Below are 19,497 nucleotides of genomic sequence, written 5' to 3' on the forward strand. Positions count from 1 at the left end.
TAATGTGGTTGCACATACAGATATTACCTTTGAAATACAGCTTAGAGAATGCAATAAGCATATGGCAAGCTTAGTGCACGGCCAGTGAGTGAGTGACGGCCAGTGAGTCAGTTACTCGGACACTGTTATCTTTCAATTTAATCTTAGACTGGAGCACTTCCAGTTTTATCTTGAAGCTGGAAACTACTGGCCAGCATTTAGAACCTGCAAATATTCCCAGCCAAGCACACACTTCATATCACTAGATGAAGGCTTGCTACCTAAATATGCAGATATCAGAGAACTTTCCATGCCCCAACACTCCAATAGTATCTTCAATATTCTGAAAGATTAGGTTATCACATCAGCTCTTGTCCTCAGATTTGTCCACACAAGCCTGAGGCTGGTGGCTTCCCTTATGAAGATAATGAATAGTATTGTCACACCTTCTTGTATGTTGTCTGCTCAACAGTGACAAGCCTGCTGCCTACATCTCCCAGAGCCAATTCAATTTTTTCTGCCACATAAAAAATAGCCTGGAATAGGGGCAGAAGGCAATGGTTACTATCGCACCATCTGCAGGAGAATGAAGAAAGTGTGGACCGAAGTTTAATATCTTGGGAGGCATCACCACACTGCCTAAAATACTTCTAGCACCATGCTACACAACGGTTCTGCTATAGCCCTGTTTATGCACCTCTGCATGGCGCATGACACTTCATAAACTAGACACTTCACAATGTTGAATTACAGCTTGCTTCCAGCGCCTTCCTCACATACCCTGCAGAAAGCCTTCATGCAAACTGGTTAGAGCCTTCACCAGAAAAGCATCGAGTGCTTAAAGGGTCCCTGAAAAGGTGTTTGAGTTTGCTTATGTAGAGTTTGCTTGCATTACGTAGAGAACAGGCCGCCGAGTGTTCATGCCGTGTGCAGTACTTCAAAAGCAAACCGATCATTTGCAATATATTTAAAAAATTCGCACTTCCGCGCCTCGCACTGACCTGCGGTGCCGAGCGTACGCCCGAAATATGCGCTCATTACGTAATGCAGCGCTTGTTACGTCAGCAGCGAAGGGCTTTCATTGGTTTGCCTTGACATCTCTGACGTCACGCACCTCCCATGGCCGTGGCCAGAAGCTCTGCCCCCTCCCCCCCTTCCTCCTACGCGTTGGAGGCCGGCGGAGGTACCGAGTGGGTGGGGCCGGCCCAGGAGCGCTGACATTTCAGCAAGTAAAAAGTGACTGGAGGAGACAAATGCACCATGACTCGTAAATTCAAATTTTGACTACAGATAACTCAGCTTCCCCAAAATGCTTTAAAAAAAATTCCTGCTGGAGGATATTTATGAAGCGGCGTCCTTTAACATCGTAGTCATAACGCAACTTTATTCGGAGCCCCTTTCAGAGCGCCTTTAAGGCCCCTCCAATTCCATCCGTGCACTCCTGACCTACTGAACAGCTGTGATAATCATCCACTTAAATGATATACTTTCGAAAATCTCTATCACTACACACCTCCTTTATCACTGGGGCTTTGGCACATCTCACTGTTAATGGGCTGGTTGGCCCAAAATCTGCAGCCATACAAACTGGACGCTGGCTGCCTTGCCAAGGCTATCACTCCTTAGGAGCCCCCTTTCATTTAATACTGACGCAATACAGCATATGATGCAAACAACAATGGCTACTACAAAATACCCAGTGCCAGAAATTTGATGCAGCACTGCAGAATACTGTACGCAACCAATTTTTTGGACTCCAATAATTCGGGCACGTGCAATAATTCCAACCTGCGCAGTAGTTTGGACTCTGGTTAAATCCCTGCCTCCCCTCTTCGCCTTTATGTCTCTCTCTCACAATTCATATTTCGAACTCTTTAGAGCCCAAATGTTCAAATATTTTTTGAACTGATTAGGTTGCCAATGTGAATTGCTGCTGCACTCAAGCCGACTCTCTGCCAGCAAGGAATGCGCTACCATATTTATTCGAGTAAAGAACAAGCTCACATAACCAACGCACCCCACCCTCCCCTCTACTTTGGCAGTCATAAAGTACTTTTTTTTTCCTTGCGTAATAAATGCACTCCTTTCATTTAGCACACAATCTGCTAATGGTGATAATATTCAGTACTAATAGGCCCCCTTTTCGGAAAGCCGAAAGAACTATGCAATACTGTAAAGTGCTATCTGTCGAATGCCAAGACAACTTATAGCTATATACCTCACCTACAGGACAAAGAGCCAAATAGAATGTTCTGCATGGAATCTGAGAACCAAACAGAAACCATGCCTGGTCACTAAGGGTACTCTGTTCAATCCACAGTACCATAAAAGCTCATTAATTTGACCCCCATTAAATCAGAAATCTGGATAATTCAAACTGCCAGCTGTCCTGGCCCGCATCCATGGAAGTCTACAGCATAACACGCTCTCTAATCCGCCTTTTTCATGACGCGACTGCGCATGCGCCCATCCCCTGGCGGCGGTGTCGCGAAACATATTGGAAGGGTCGCTCGCTCCACTCGAGACCGGTCGTGGAAGTGTAAATAAACCGGCTTCCTACGCGGGGTGCATTGCTGCAGCCGTCGGGCGTTCAGCGCGACGCATTTGGCGATACCTACGAAATGTGTTGCATACGGCAGCAATGCCCAATATGTAAAGGGAAGTAAACTCGGATTTTTTCGCTTTCCGAGCGCTTCCCGGGACAGCCTTCGACGCGAAGCGTGGATAAAAGCAGTTCGCCGGCTCGGCGATCGTGCCGCCCTTGGGCACCGTCAAGCACGTCAAGACTGTGCGGGAATCACTTTGTGACAGGTACGGACGAGGTACTGTGTTTAAATGTGCGTGCAGTCTATCACGAAGTGTTTTATTCATGGGCAGGAAGGCCTCGAATATCACCGCGGCACCCAGACTTCTTCGTTCCGACGCTTTTTGCTTTCTCAAGCAAGAAGGCCCAATGGGCAAGTGCTGTGAGCCGTTTTCAACGCGCGATGGAGCGGGCAACGAAAAAGAAGCTACGAGAGCATTCACGCATGGTGCTAAAATTTTGTCATAATCTCCTATGGAAATTTCCTTGTTTATGCCACTACACCCTGGCCAATCCCCCCGTGTGGGTATGTGCCATGTATTAAGAGGCAGAAGAAGAAGAAGGTGCGTTATGCGTGTGTTCGAATCATATCCATGATGAAGAGCTCTGCGCAGTATCGCCGGAATGGATTAATGTGCGCCTCTCGCGCTTGTCTTTATGGACGCGCATGCTTGTTTAACCTATGCAGCGGTGTGTTGTGGGAAAATACAGTGAAATTCTAGCAGAGCTGCTTTGTTGCGAGTACGCTTGTGCTTTTATAGCTCGTGTAGCTATTCTGCAGCGCTTGAGCACAACGATTGCTTGTGAAAACTGTTGTCCCCAGTCGTTTTCTGTACTACGGCGTGCACGATGTAGTATCCACCTTTCATGAATGGCAGGCAATACAGCGGAAAACGCCAACCTCACTGATCGGGGATATTTCATTGAACATTATGTTCCGAATGTAGCCGTCATCTCTGAAGCGGCGACCCTTGCTAGCTGGTGTTCGCATCGCATGCCGGATGATCGGAGATACTGAAGAATTTGCTTTTCGGTGGGCACTACAGCCTGCCTCGGACTTCGCACCAAGCCATCAGTCAACCCTAGAAATCCTCCAGGTACCAGGTGCTGCCCAGGACACGCCATCGTTGACAGATTCCAACAAAACGTGCTCCGCAGCGGCACTCAGTCCGGCCGGGTTGGGCGCGCAGTACCCTACCAGTGAGCTTCCAACGTTGTACGCGAGGTGGCAGCACAGGAAAATGAAAAAGGCAGATTAGGACGCTACGGGTCTCACACTGGTTAACTCAAACAAGCTCCCAAAGGGAGGCCACGTCCAGGTATGACTGGCACGGCAAGGGAATGTCGAAATAGCCCTACTCAAAACCTTAATTTCATGCTTCAGAATCACTCACACACCACTGACATGTGCGCGACGGCAGTCGCGAGGATGGGAAAACGGCCCCACCTCCGAAAACAGTCTGAATGCATAGTTTCGTGCATCAAACCAGCCCACAAAGACTGCGGCTTCAGGTGCTGGTTGGCACATGGCTGGTGTTTTTTCTCCCATTTCTTTTTCTCACAAATTCGGCGTCGCTCAGCCGTTTCCTTTGCTTCCGCTCGAGTCATTTCATTCTTTCAGAGTGCCGAACCTGTACGCTTGTCATGTACCGTTTGCAGTTTGTGCGCCGAATTCTCCTCACACGCAACGGTGCTCCTTGTGAAGGGTGTGACACGGTAGTGGTGGAGGACCAACCATGCTGCACCCTGAAGGATGCCAGGGATGCCGATAACATTTTGTAGCAGTTCTGCTTTGATGCTCTTAACAGTATGCACGCAATAAAGCAGTGATGGAAACGTGAAAAATAGTCACTGCTGCACTATTCTCATTGCACTATTCTCATCTCAGAAGCAAGCAACCATTGCCCTCTCATGGTCAATAAGAAGTTTCATGCCCAACTACAAAGAAGACGAATGAAACAAGTGGTCAAGGTAATAGGCAGGCATGAAGCACTGCTCATCCATCTCGCTTGCAAGTGCATTGCAACACTCAGACCCGAAGTCATTACTACGGTCATGTGCTGTAGACTGCGCTATATAAAATCCTGTGAGGCAGGTACAGTAAAAGCTCGTTAATTCAAACTCAGTTAATTCAAATTTACGGCTAATTCAAACTGATGGCCTGGTCCCCGCACAGGCCCGCGTATTTCAATGGGTGAAAACTTCCGATAATTCGAACAAGTCGGCATCCGCTACGGTTAATTCGAACTAGGAGCCACTGGCTGACACCGCTCCTTGTAGATAGCATAGCAACTAAAACATGCTCCAAATTTACTAGAAATGTAAAACAACGGAAAAGAAAAAAAAAGCCGAGTGCACGAGGCTCACGGAGCCCACGTTCCGGTGCATGCTGTAGCACGTTTTCTCTGCTGGAGCACTCGCCCACACCGCTGATGCTTCACCGTGAGCCGTTCCAGGTTTTTGTTGTGCCGTGGTCGCTGGGTCACGATCACATGGTGTCCGTGCGCTGGTATCCGTGCGCTGCTAACATTGTATAAGTTTATTCTTTTGGTTTTATTCTTTGGTTTCCGTGTGCTGCTAATATTGAATAACTTTATTCTTTTGGTTATGTAACATTATATGTTCACTCCTGCTTGGGCCAAGCAGTGGCCTGCAGTATTATGAAATAAATAAAATAAACAACGTAGCGTGGAGACGGAGCCCTTGAGTGACGCCAATATAATTGAGGCTGCATGCTCCCAGCAGACGTTGCAGGGCTCAGGTGCGGTGAGAACAGCCGACAGTGATGAGTCCGGCGGCGATAAGACTATGCCACCGGCAAGTGCACGTGAAGTAATATCGGCGCTCGATGTTGCAGCACCCCACTTCTCTGTCAATGAGAACTCTGACGTTGCGCAGGAGCTTTGGGCAAGCTGCAGATGATGCTGATGGAGTCTCGGCAGAAGAAACGCCAGAAAATGCACTACGCTGATTACTTTTAATTTTGAAAACCCTTCGTAAATAAACATGTTTTGGAGCATAAATAGCGTCATATATTCCAGCACTAAAGGTCGCTGCTCACGCGAATGCATTCCAGTACTTGTTACTGGCGCATAACTGGCCGATCAATTTATTTCATTTGCCAACAGAACCGGATGCATTTAATTCTCAGAATATGCCTGCCACAAGCAAGCGTGTAGTAGCGCCTAGCTTGCGATAACGAGTCTAGATGTGCCTGCTTCGGGTTCTGCTTCGGGGCACTATAAATGCTCATTCTAGCGGCCATTTGATAATTCAAACAATTTTCCGGTCCCCTTCGAGTTCGAATTCACGAGGTTTTACTGTATAACACTGCGGTTTGGAGCTACAGTATGTTCACCAATAAGGCTCAGCACTATGCAAAGCAAAGTTGGAAACGTTCATGCAAAACCAACATTCATGAAACCTCTTTATACACTCACATCGCAATGCTCTATAGTCCGTTTCATACATCAGGTGCAACGTTGTCAACGCTAGCGTTCTTGTTTGTACTGCCTGCATTCGCAACGAAAAAGTAGTGCGTTCCTTGTGGTGAGCGACATATAGTAAATGCTTTGCCTGCAAGTTTACTACATTACACATTCGTCATGAACTTGATTAAATACACTCTTATTACTGACGACACGCTGTCACTTTCTCATGACTCGGGCCACAGAACAAGAGCGGAGTAACAAGCCTCCCTTTATTTTTCAGTGCGGACTACTTCCGTACCTTTCACAGCATTGCACCTGAAGTATGAAACGGAATATACATGCGGATAAGCTCCTCTGTCTAGCAGCAGACCTGTTTCTACATGCAGGAATGAACTCAAGACCATAAAACCGATTCACTCTTCAATACTGCAGTGTTTTCATAACTGAAGGTGTGCTTCTTTTGCTGCTTCTGAATACTCGCTCCTTTGTAGCACATGTCTTTCACTTACCATTTCACTAAGTTACCAGCAATTTGCATCTACTGCTGCCTAGGACATGAAATACAGGCCAGCAGAGCTTCATGAGTAAAAATGAGCCAAATTTTTACTAGGAAAAGAACCACATAATGTCAAAGGAGCACAAGTAAAATGTTAGGGACTACAAATTCATGGTGCAAAGTTTGATGCAAAATTTTTGGTAGCAGCACTGTTGCCTCTACAAAATTCTGGACTCTGCTCCTTGGTGACTACCAACTTTGGAGCTGTCACACCCAAATGCATGCATTAGTATCAATGTGTTGGCAACGTTTGAAACCCATCCTAGCAATCCCATTTTAAGAGACCTGGATTCAATGGTGACTCAGAATAGGGACCTCTAAGAAAAGAGGCCGAAACAATGTTACGGTTATACAGTGAAACTTCGTTATAGCGAACCAGTAAAAGATCGTAAAATTGTTCGATATAGCCAGAATTCGTAATACAAAATGTTGCCAAAAAACTCACAATAGAGAAAAATTTAGTGAGCGAAAGAACAGCAACTGGTAGATACCTTTTTCGTAGTTTTAGCACCGTTTCGAAGCAGCTCGCGGCGACTGCAGTTGCTCCGGAAAAACGAGCGGCAAACGCTAGTTAAAATGGCTTCGCCACACAGTACCACAGCACGCGACGGCAGATCAAACGCAAACCAAGGTGGCCTCCTCGCATTACAGAGAAAGCTATAACAGCCGACCGAAAGGGTGCAGACTACCTGGCTACCAGCTTTTCTCGCCACTATAATATCTTCTGTGGCGCTGATGGCAAAGAGACGTAAAACTTGAACCATAGCGTGAACGCTTGCTCCTCCACCACCAGTCACCCATGTAGTGAGGCAAAGCCAACCGCCAGCCATGCGACCGGGCACAGATTGGCGCTTGGCAATTCGATATATCCACTTTATGGCAAACCGCGTTCGATATATAGAGTAAGAAAATGCACGTGTTTGCTGAAAACATTCAGGAACAGTTCGATATAGCCAATAATTCGTAATATCCATGTTCGTTGTAATCAGGTTTTACTGTAGTACAGTCGAGCCCACTTATAACGGCCGCAGTTATAACGACCACTCGCTTATTACAAAAGAAGACGGTGCCACGATCAAAATATGCATTGGGGCGATGGCCCCACATCTCAGATACCACGAACACCTGTGGCCCCACAACTCGGTTATAGCGACTGAGGAGGGGCTGTCAACTCGTCCCCACAGTCGATTAACTCTCGCTTCTCGCAAGCCCGGACACAGAAGAGCGTCGCTAAGCCACATTGACACCACCAAAAAATGATAATGGCGACCCAGAAAAGCAATAAAAAGAGCGGCATTAAAACTGTTGATAGCTACTGGCCAAGCAAGCGCCAACGGGCCAGAAGGCCTACTCCGCATCGGCAAATTGTCTGAAATAAAACGAGAAACGCGGCAGGTGGTAGGGGGTGGCAGCGTTGAAGCCGAAACTACTGGGCTCGGTCGGTAATCAATCAACTGCAGCAATGTCAGAACTTCGGTTACAAGACGCGTGGGGTGCCATGCTGGCCCACATGGCCTCCACCATGGCTCTCCACCATGCGTTACTTCTTGGTCACTGTATGGGCGCAGGAAACTCGCATGACATAGTCTAAAACACATGCATATGGTGAGACAAACAAAGACTTGTCGCAAGGCATTGTTGATGCACAACTGGTCAGAGCTGACACCGCCGGCTAGGATCACTTCGTTGGTGCATATGATAACGCTGGCATCACAGAGCCATGAATAACAAAGTCACTGTGTGCGAAGTGTGAGCACCGAACTGCTGAAATCTGAAGAATGCGATGACAAGCAGGCCGACCTAGCACTAGCTGCTGTGTACACTACAACGGCAGTTAATAACATCACGTGTCTAACAGCACGTCGTTGGCAGCAAGTATCTGGATGAGATACACGTGGCTGTGTTGAAAAGCTTAGAAAGCACTGTCATGTATCTCCAGTGAAGCAGCAGGCATGATGATGGCGGGCATTATAACGGCATAGCAGATGGGGATGATGCAATGCTCAAAGAATGTACGCCAGCTTTGTATGAATTAGCATTTTTGGTCGTAATATGGAAAGTCCATTTACTATGAACCTCAGATACAATGAACGTAATCCGCACAACCGTCAGGTTCGCTATAAGTTGGCTCCACTGTACTGTGCACATGAAAACAAGCGCAGAAGCACTGAGCCCACGGTGACAAATTTTCGCCGCTAAAGTACAAAGTAATCAACAAAGTGCACTATAACTGGCGCCAATGAATAAGCAAGAAAGAGAAGGCAATTGTTGCAAATCAAAATCAAGTTCACTCTGTATATTTAGCTCGTGTTCCCTTCCACTGCTGTCTTTCCCTGCCCAAGATTAACACCTGGTACAACATGGCTGCAAATTGGACAAAAAAAAAAAGCCACCACACCTTTACAAGATCATGTCTGGCTGGGCAAGAGTGCGGCTCTTTAGAGATGATGTGATGCACTTCTTCGCAAACGTGATGAATCACATCGGAGGTCTGCCAAAAAAAAAAAGAACTCCAATAAGTACACGAACACCTCCACAGCCACAAATCACTTCCATCGCACTGCAGTGCTAGGCCTGGGGGTTAAACAGAACTACTTCTGAAAGCAATACTGCTGCTTTCACCTCCTTGTTTAGTGAAGATCAGCATGGACCATGAAGGCATCATATGCTTCGTGTTCCTGCTAGTAGTAGTGAGCACTATAACATGTAGTGATAAAGGCATGCTGTGCTAATGCACAAAAACAAAAAAGTGTTTTCCATTTCATCCTGCAGCGCCACCAGAAGTGCAGGCATCTGAAAGAAGACAAGGTTTCGGGCATGCCCAGCATGATAACATCTATGGCTCTCAGGCAGAGCCTATGTCTCCATCAGATGGCCACAGCTTCGCATCAAACTTATATAGGCGCTGCTCATGAATGCGGGAAGTCGGCCACATTTATTGAAGGCAGCTTGCAGTACGACGAGGAGTGACAGCCAACCGACGGACTCGTCAGCTTTGCTCAAGAGCCATGGACAATCTCATGCCATGCGTACTCAACACGTCGTCTTCTTTCAAATGCAAGCACTTGTTGTGGCACTACAATCCCTACAGAATATAGGCAGGCTGGAATGGAACCTGAACGGCACCCGCAAACAAAACAAAACATTTTGCTTGCGTACTTTCAGCTGCAGTACACACTAGCCTGATTCACGTCTTAGGGTAAAGGGTCTAGCGAGGTGCATATTCATAAACCAATTATAAAGAATACTTCACTGCAAAGTAGAAACGTACGGCATATGCATGTTCGTGTTTCATTCGAGCCTGACTATACAACAACCAGCCACTTTTGTAGGTAAGCTAAGTTATGGTGCTCACGTTAGTTCAGTACAATCCATGCATATATGGGCTGCTGATGGTGCTACTTTAAAATAAAGCTCACAAGTCTGGCAGCAGCATTTGCAGCAATCATGTCATTGTCATCGTGCAAAACAGCTAAAAAATCACCATGGACAACACATCTCTCTGTGCATGATAGGCAAAAAGCACCAATGGGTGCAAACCACACTCCAGACACTTGAATGCAAGCCGTGCAACCCACCCTAGCTAGGTTTCTACAGTGGGCAGCAATAGGAGCATACAGTCAAAACAATTTTCAAGCACCGTGAAATCTCGCAGGACAGAACAAAAATACTATGTGCAAAGTGGCAGTGCACCCTAAGTGAGACCAGCTTGAACATATCCGCTGACTGGTGGTGGTGGCGTACCCCTTGTGCAATTGAAATGGAACAAGGTATAAGCATTCAGTTATTGGTTACTTTATAATTATGGGTACAGGAAGAGTATTTTATTTTCCAACTAGTTTTCATCTTGGCGTATCCAATAGTCATTCTCAGCTTCAGAATAGAAATAACCAGAAAATTCACACTTTTTTGCTAATGGCCGTTTCCTTCCATTGCACAAGGTTAACGTTGGCACCTCTGGCCACCGGGGAACCGGAGGGGGGAATGTATTCTGCAAGTTCGCAAGGGTGCTGCCTCTCCTGGCATGTCAGCAGCTGCAAGTGTGCTTGTCGCATGCTGCACAGTATCAGTATCAAGGCATCGCTGCAATCTATGCGTTAGGAGCACCAGTGAAGCTTCCTTGCGATGTCCAACATGGTTCTTGGATGCTCTACGAGCAACCACTTCGGTCTCAAAAATAAAATGTGGCTTTCATGACCACCTTGCTAGACCATTGTCAGTGCATCTCCTGTGAGACTGGTACTTTTTCCAATTCAAGTCTTTGTACCATAAAAACAAACTGCCATCCTCGTGTTAATGGTAAAGAATTTGTCAGTGTTACCAGCTATATCCCAAATGATCCCAAATCCTACACCTACTTGTCGCCTCTCCAGTAAACTGCAACCACATAGTATGTGCCCCCCCACCTTTCAATGCTTTAGGTGACTAATTTCTTCTCTTACCCCACTAAGCCCCATAAGATTACATTTAATGCTTTCAGTTAGCACACCTAGGAAAGCCTTACTCGAAAAAGTTCCAGTGTTAACCACTGCCAGATTCAGTTTCCAATGGTGGCCTGGCCAGAACCACAGACTCCTAGCACCCTATGTACCACCACAGGTCTGCCCATCACCATGGTCAGTTGCTCTACAACTGCTGGGGATGGAGCAACAGAGGTTAATTCGTAGATTCACATGGGAGGTCCTGATTCTATCCGAGGCCTTGACACAACTTTGGTTTGTACTATGTGAGCATTCATTGCATGTGGGCTTGGCTGTAGCAACAGGCCTTGAGCAGAATTCTCTGCTGAGGCCCAAGCTTTCACCACTTGTACACATACCCTGTCCACACAGTCTTGCCAATTGTACAGTACAGGGTCTGTCACCATACTATGCAGCCTGTCCACCTGGCCCTCAAAGTAGGCACTCCGACTATCTGGATCTCCCGAGTGCTGCCTAGAAAGAGCAAGCAAACAGGCACCATGAACAAAATATATACCCTTGACCCTCAGAGTATTAGAAAGCAGAAACTTATAAAGAGACAGGACTGAAAATGAGAGAAATGAAGAAGAAGGGCCCCCGCCTGCATATATAGCTGGAAATTTCGTTACGAATAAAGACACACCTGCTGTTCAGGGGGCAATCAGAGTCGCATCCAAGTTCAAGAGGGCACCATTTGCACGCATTTGTTAGGACTATCCCTGCAGCTAATGTACCCAGTGCCAGAGTCAGCAGCTTGATGCATGTAAGCCAGCAGTGGGCTCACAGGTGGGGCCCACCCTTTAGCAGCCACACAGACTAGTTGCCCCTCAAAGCATCGCAACTTTTCCGTAGCAGTTGCATGATAAGCTGTGCCAGTTTGTTAGCAGCGAGCTGAAATACTATTTTTACTCGCCACAGTGAGCTGAAGAAAAAAAATACATAGCACTGCGCCAGCACAAGTGATGCCCTTGTCAATACTAATACTGCAACTCCTTGGTACATTCGTGGTACACATATTACACCATACTTGTGGCAGGGATGGGACGGCCAAAATGTGTTTTTAAGCAGCTCTAGGGGCAGAAGAATACGCATTCCAGAGTAACTATGCAGCAGAATATGTGCATTCTGGAGTAGCTCTGGAGTAGAAATATAATCATTTTAAAGGCAGATGTGGATTTTCAAATGGTAAAAAAATGGGAAAAGTTTTATTTTTCAAAACTGGCATATTCAGATTCAAGAGACTAGAGCACCTACCTGCAAAGTTTCAAGTTCTTATTCAGCCTCTCACTACTACAAAATCAATATATTTGATGCCTCCTAAGCCCTGAAATAACAAGTTCGTAGCAAAATGTGGCACTTCGCGCACTTCACTTCCTGCAATCGCACCCCCAATGGCTGCCATCTTAGTCTTATTCGAAAGCTGGATCCCTTCCCTACATGCTGGTATTACTAACTATTAAGAAATCCTCTTGTAACACCTGTATTTCACTCTTTTCTGAGGCCTCTACATTGACCTCTGAATGGCTGGCACATGCATTTCAAATGCAGAAAGAAAACCAGCGCAAAGGACGGAGATACAGAACAGGAACACAGGACAACGCTGGACTATCGACTGCATTTTTTTTCAGAAACGATCACATTTATACCCTTCAGTATCGAACCACGCTTGTGCACACATGACAGGTTTGCAAGAAAAGGTAGATTGCAGCATCACAGACAACCATCAGGACCGCAATCATTGTGCAACATGTTACATTAAGGAGTTCAAAAATCTAATTTTTTTATCGAATAGACTAACCGTCGTGTCACACATTGATCTGCTTGTTTAAAGATATGGTACGCCTCTAGAATTTCGCGTTGACTCTTAGTTTTCCGCGTCCAAAAATTGTAGTCTTCTTGAAGAGCGGAATGCATTTGTGCTTCCTGCAATGTTTAGGCAAATTTGCCCTATCATCTGTGCAAAGCGACCATTCATGTTCTCTGAGCCGGGTGTTAAGACAGCGGCCAGTCTGCCCGATGTACACCTTCCCGCAGGATAAAGGTATGTAGTACACTATCTGTGTGGCACAGGTGACGTATTTGAATTCATGATTGATCGTGCACTGTGAAATTTTACTCTTCCTATCATCAATTCTTCTGCACAAACTGGCCAGTTTGCACGGGGCTGAGAAGACTACATCGACACCATGCCTACCCGCGACCTTCTTGATGTTCTGTGAAAGTGCGTGCAAGTAAGGCATAATTCACACTTTCTTTTGTCCTTCCTTTCTTCCATCACCTTAGGTTTGGCTTTCATTTTTGAGAAGCTTTTCAGAAACACCTTTGATAACATGCGTAAGAAAGCCTGCTTCTATTAGTCTTTGCTCTTGCTGCAGAAAGCTTTCTTGTACAGTATAGAAGCAGCTTTTCTCTAGTGCGTTACCATACAAGAAAGCTTTCTGCAGCAAGAGCAAAGACTAATAGAAGCAGGCTTTCTTACGCATGTTATCAAAGGTGTTTCTGAAAAGCTTTTCAAAAAAATGAAAGAGAAACATAAGGTGACGGAAGAAAGGAAGGATAAAAGAAAGTGTGAAGTTATGCTTTACTTGCACGCACTTTCACACAACAAAAAGAAGGTGGGGCTACAGCGCATGAGAGACCATTCCTTCCATGCTCCCTCGCAGCGCCTGGACGCAGAGTGCCAGCTGTGGAATATAACCCGAAATGCAAGCCGTTCTCGACGGGACATTAGCCCCCCTAGCCCTTGTGTATCAGTCTCATCGCACTTATAGCTGTGCAAAGGAAACCAAAGGCGCTAAAATGAAACTATGCCACAAGATGCAGCATGCGAGTTATGCTGTACGAGATGCTACTATTTCGTGGGGTTGTCTCCAAAGCTTTTTTTATCCTCTACTCTTCTCTTGTCCCCTGTGGCTTAAAGCACACAGTTCATGGATTCTAATACCGCATAAACGGTAATAATACCGCATAGATTTGAGGGCCAATTTTCGGGGTGCGGCTCATACACGCAATGTCCGAAAAAAAAATTTAAAGTAAAAACATACCAATCAGGAAATGGGCAGCATTTATTCTACGTTCAATCATCACTCATAGAGTATTCCGACTCCAAGCTGGCGCTGTGCTCTGGCGCACGCTCATCCCACAAGAAGTCATGCAGCACGTCCACTGTCAATGCGTAGCCATTGTTCCATGCTCCCATCACATAGCAGAGCAGCTCTCCTTCCAGTTTGGAAAACTTGCACGGCTTGCCTCGGAAAGTGCACTTTTTGCAGCTCGTGTTCCTCAATGCATTCTTTTCATTGCACCATCATCGGACACACTTCCCAGCCTCATCGAATTTCCTGCCCGCTGCGTGCTTGCCATGTTCGACAGCAAACTCCCAGCCCAGCCATGCAGCTACAGTCGAACCCACTTATAACAATACCAGTTTTAACAATATATCCGTTATAACAATGAAAAGCTGCTGTACTGTCCCTTTTGTATGTTTTCTATGATAAAATAACCCGCTTACTACAATGTCCCCATGCCGCATTATCGCTTATAACAATGAAGTCTGGCTCCCGAGTGCTCGTGCCAAAAGGTAGTGGAATGCGAAATCCTTGAAAAGAAAAAAAAAATTCCAGCTGCTGCACCCTCCCCGCCTCACTCTCATACAATACAATACAATAGAACCTGTTTTCCGGCCTTCTCCACCTCTCCAGCCTCGCGCGCCTCTCTCCCGCTGCCCATCCACCCTTCTGAACACAAATGAGCTGCGCCCACAGCTCTAAGCCGCGCCACCCTCCGAAACACGAATGGACCTCGCCAACACACCGACAGCGCTGATCTGCTCAGTTTTCCCTCATTCTGAGCAGTTCTGACAACGGATTTGGTTGTTTGTGTTGATTGCGTCGAAGTCGTTCCTGGCCACGTGGTTTCTCCGTCTCGTTTGAATCGCCGCCGAAACGGAAGATGGCTGATCTGCCCGCTGATTATCGAACGACATTGCCGGTGAAAAGAAAGTGCACGGCTATCATGTGGAGACGAAGTGCAGTATCGTGAAGGACTACAAACACGATAGGAAATTGTGCGACTTGGTTAACAAGTATGCACTATTGCAACCGACGGCGTCGACGATCATCTGCTCCGCTGAGAAGTTTGACAAAGAAAAGTGCTCGCTTCACATTGGGTGCAAACATGTTCGACAAGGTGCCAGGCGAAGCTATGCATTCTGGGTAGTGTGCCATCTTGTCGTCCTAGGCAGCAGACGACACAGCCACCGCACGTGCAACACAGCCAAGTTTACACAGTCACGCAGTGCATGCCAAAGGTGCTGGCGTGATGGTATGCTATTGTGTCGTGGGCTGTAACAGCCGAATTGTAGAAACTAAAGAGAGGACAGGCCGACTGCGGGTTCTTCAGGAATCAGAACACCGAAGATACGCTTGCACGAGGGCGGGAATTCAGCTGAGCTCTCAGGGCGACGCCTATGCGAATGGCTGACTCGAATGCAAGATCGACATCAATCTGGACAAGTACAAAGTGTGTCCACGCCACTTCGTGTCAGGTGCGTAAACGACCTGCGCAGTATTACGAGTCTGATAGCCGATTTATTTACTGCAGCCCATGCGTTCTACGCTTCTAAACGCAGGTACCTGGTGATGCGTGTATGTAGTTTTTTTGCCTCCTGCACCTCGAATGTACACAAGTTGAGAATTGCTGCCGACATTGACTATCCTTGGTTACACGCGTACCTTTCCCAAGTCAGCGTCCAAACTTTTCGATGACTGCAACCCTGACTGGGCCCCATCGCTGCACCTGTGTTATGCCTTCAAATCTCTAAATCAGTTGCGCAGTCATCGTTGCAAAGCACGACCGCATCGGTGACCGGCAGCGGGTGTTAGGGCTGTCAATGAACGACTGTTTTTGACGTGCGCGCGTATCATACTCTACATAAAACAGCAGGACAGCAAAATGCGAGCAGGCTTCGCTGTTGCCGGCCTTGCGAATGCAGTGTGCTAAGGGAATGTCGCCGTCACTTTTCGCAAGGACCCACACATGCATGGGTTGCTTGTTCAGACTTTGTGTTCACCGGGCATAAATCCCAACGGCAAAAAACAAAGAATTTGTGTCTCAGTATTAGTATCCTTGTTTGTGTTTTGATGATCATGGTGTCGTCCATGACAGTTTTCACGCATGGCTTGCGTGCACATCCACTTGTGAGAATACTATGCACATCCAAAGCTTCTCTGCTCTCGATTTTCTGTCGAGTGACAAAACTAGTTCTCTGAGCTAGAAATTAATGAATGCCAACGACGACAACGGCCGGCCACATGTCCAAATCCGTAGTGCAGTTGTCCGCGCGTAGCGTGAATGTGTCAGCGCTGTGAGGAAAAGACAAAGCAGTGCAGGGTGGACTGCACTGCTTTGTCACAGCGCTCCCGATCTCTGGGGCAAAGTGTCGACGTATACGTTCCTGAAGAAACTGCTGACATCTTCCATACACGTATGGGTGGCGCATGAGCAACCCCATGTTTGCTAGGTTAACTGTCGAAGACAATGCGGCACTCGGTCAGTTCACTGAAGCCTGGCTGCTCGGTGTCGACTGCTACCTAGGACAGCCAGATGGCGGACTACCCAGAATGCATAGCATCGCCAGCCTTCGTGCAAGCTCCCTATAAGGAGGTGGAGGAGGCCCTCTATGAGTGGTTTCTTGGTGGCCGTGCCAAGAACTTGCCTATCACCAGGCCGATTCTGGCCACAAAGGCAAAGCAGCCTTGCTCATTAACAATGTGGACTTCCAGCCAGGCAGCAGCTGGATACAGCTCTTCAAAGAGAGGCACGGCATTGTCTACAAAGTCGTCACCGGCAAGGGAGCTTCGCTTGACGTGGAGGCGAAGGAGAAGCGGCTGCAGGAAACACTGCCCCGCATCCTCGACAACTACGTTGACGCCGACACATACAATGACGACAAAATGGGGCTGTTTTTCCAGATGCTGCCCTCCAAGAAGCATGCACTAAAAGGAGACATATGCAAGGGCGGTAAAAACAGCAAGCTGTGCCTCACTGTTTTTGTGCGCCAACATGGATGGGAGCGACAAGTGCCCCGCATCTGTCATTGGGAAGTAAAAAAAATCCCCGCTGCTTCTGCGGTGCTGCCAGGATACCAGTACGCTGCCGTAACAATTGCAAGGCATGGATGACACGAGAACTTTTTCGCGAGTGGCTGGTGGAGTTTGATCAGTGCATCGATCGATTGAAGAGGAAGGTGGCACTTGTTCTGGATAATTGTAGTGCCCACCACTCCATGCCCAAGCTCTCAAACGTGTAAGTTTTTTTCCTGCCTCCGAACACAACGGCAGACCTGCAGCCCATGGACGCCGGCGTGATCGGCAATTTTAAGGTGATGCATCGTCATCGCGTCCTGAGCAAGTTAGTCTTGTTGATAGACATGATCGCGCGGACAAGAAGCAGGGAGCAGGAGCAACCAGACTTGAAAATCAATCTGCTGATGGCCGTACAGTTTATATTTGGTGCATGGTCTGAAGTTGGTGCTTCTACGATGCACAACTACTTTAGGAAAGCGTGCTTTGTCCGAGCATAACCTCCTTTATACTATTCTGTGCCTGGCAACGGCGGACTCCGTGGCCATCGTTGTTTTGTGCAGAAAAAGCACAAACACTTGGAAAAAATTGCTAAGAGTCGGAATATTCAATTTACAGATCGCAATGGCATACTGCTGTGTGCCATTGTGCCAATCAGGCGGGAAGAAGGAGGAGCCTGGCGTCTCCTTCCACGAGATTCCTGACGAAGCTTCGCTACGCGAGCAGTAGCTAAAAAAGATAAGAAGAGATGACTGGGCCCCGAACTGCACCTCAAACTATTCGAGGGTGTGTAGTAAACATTTCACAGACTCGGACTTCTTAGAGGGCAAACGGCGCCGTCTGAAGAAGGGTGTTGTGCCTTCTGTTTTCGCCAACTACCCGCCGTACATGCAGCCCCATAAACTGAAAGAAAGAAATAGCGAAAGCATTAGAGAAAGATCAGCTTTGGAGAACTAGCACAGCCAAGATGAGCCCACACAGAAACGCAAGAGGAGTAATGAAAATTCAATTCCTGGAGTGTCAGCATCTGATGAGAGTCATGTAGCTGGGTGCCCTCCAATGCCAAGTGACAACTTCTTTAATGTGACACAAGAGCATTTAAGCTGCATTAGTGCAAATCAGGATGAAGCACTGATGACAAAACAACGTGCTGACAAAACAACACAAGCTGACTTCAGATCTGCCAACCTTCTGGCAGTGGAAAGAATAAAATGGAAGAGAAAGGAGAGGGAGTTGAAGAAGCAAATAGAGAGGCTCCGCACCCATCACAGTTGTTCAATACAAAACAGAGCTCAAAAGACTTAAAGAAGACTCTGGATTTGGCGATATTGCATACAACAAGGAAAAGGCAAATCAAAAGGATACTGGTGCAGTATTCCTGCTAAACCAAATTGTGAGCTACAAGAGAATGATGCCAACGTGGCCGGAACATGTAGTACACCATTGCATTGTGTTTAGGCACCTTTCCACCAAGGCGTATGAACACATCAGGAAAGAAACACTTCTGAAGATGCCAAGCAGAAACACTCTTCAAAACTTTATCGGGAACACCTTTGGAGAGACAGGCTTTAGTGGTCTTAAGGCGGAACCGCATGGCGCGTTTTCCGCGAGCGAAAAACGCGACGCGCGGTGGACGCCTGCGTTGCTGTCAACGCGCGAGCCAGACAACGTAACTCCCAACGACATGAATTGTCCCTGCTACCCCATATGTAATATGCCCTTAAACTTACACAACACTGCAATAGAAATAATCTCAGTGTAATTACACAACGACATTTTTTTTCCGAAGTATATTTATCAAGCTTAATTTCAAGCAGGAAGAGTGTGTGCGAAACTGCGACTATGTACTTTCTGCATGCCAAGAGGCCGCTGCTTGTTTACAACTCGACATAGAAAATGGAGTGTCGGGCGCTTACTACAGAGCAGAAGAGGCGGTCGCGTATATCCCACAGGACGCGGCGCCTCTCCACTTCCGTGATAAGGGCCTCGTTGAAGACTGCTTTCTCCATTTTCGATGAACACGATGCGCGCACGAAATAGTAGCACGTGTTTTTCACGTGCGCGCCGGTTCTGCAGAGCGAAAAAAAAATGCGCCGAAGAGGTTCCGTCGAGATGCGCAGAGAGTAGGGCCATCTAGTGGCAAAACCAAAAACCAAAACTGCCACGTGACCAAATACCACGTGACTTACTTCAAATCTGATTGGCGGACGCGCCTCCGACGCGCCGCGCGAGGCGTTTTTTTCTACTCCGAGCAGCAGCACGCGGCGGCGCGATTTCGTGCTGGGCACGCGTCAAAACGATGCACGCGTCCCAGTATCCGCGTGTCAATCGCGCCTGAATCGCGCCATGCGGTTCCGCCTTTATAGAAGCTCGACTAAAATCTGAACTGGAGAAGCTTAACTCT

At 47.2% G+C, this 19,497-nt stretch overlaps 1 protein-coding gene across 4 annotated transcripts in view; it reads right to left on the reverse strand.

Moving 5' to 3' along the window:
- The window catches only part of LOC144116017 (uncharacterized), a 142,770-nt gene that overhangs the window by 78,161 nt on the left and 45,112 nt on the right, over positions 1-19,497 (reverse strand). For 3 of the 4 annotated variants that reach the window (XM_077650678.1, XM_077650676.1, XM_077650677.1), the window contains 2 exons: positions 11,370-11,484; positions 8,949-9,041 (listed from right to left, as the gene is read on the reverse strand). In XM_077650678.1, the coding sequence (XP_077506804.1) occupies positions 8,949-9,041; positions 11,370-11,484 (208 nt within the window). Of the gene's footprint in view, positions 1-8,948; positions 9,042-11,369; positions 11,485-18,555; positions 18,637-19,497 lie in introns of those variants that run through there. The other variant, XM_077650679.1, reaches the window with a different exon arrangement.

Source organism: Amblyomma americanum, chromosome 1 (assembly GCF_052857255.1).
Source record: "Amblyomma americanum isolate KBUSLIRL-KWMA chromosome 1, ASM5285725v1, whole genome shotgun sequence".
NCBI lineage: Eukaryota > Metazoa > Arthropoda > Arachnida > Ixodida > Ixodidae > Amblyomma > Amblyomma americanum.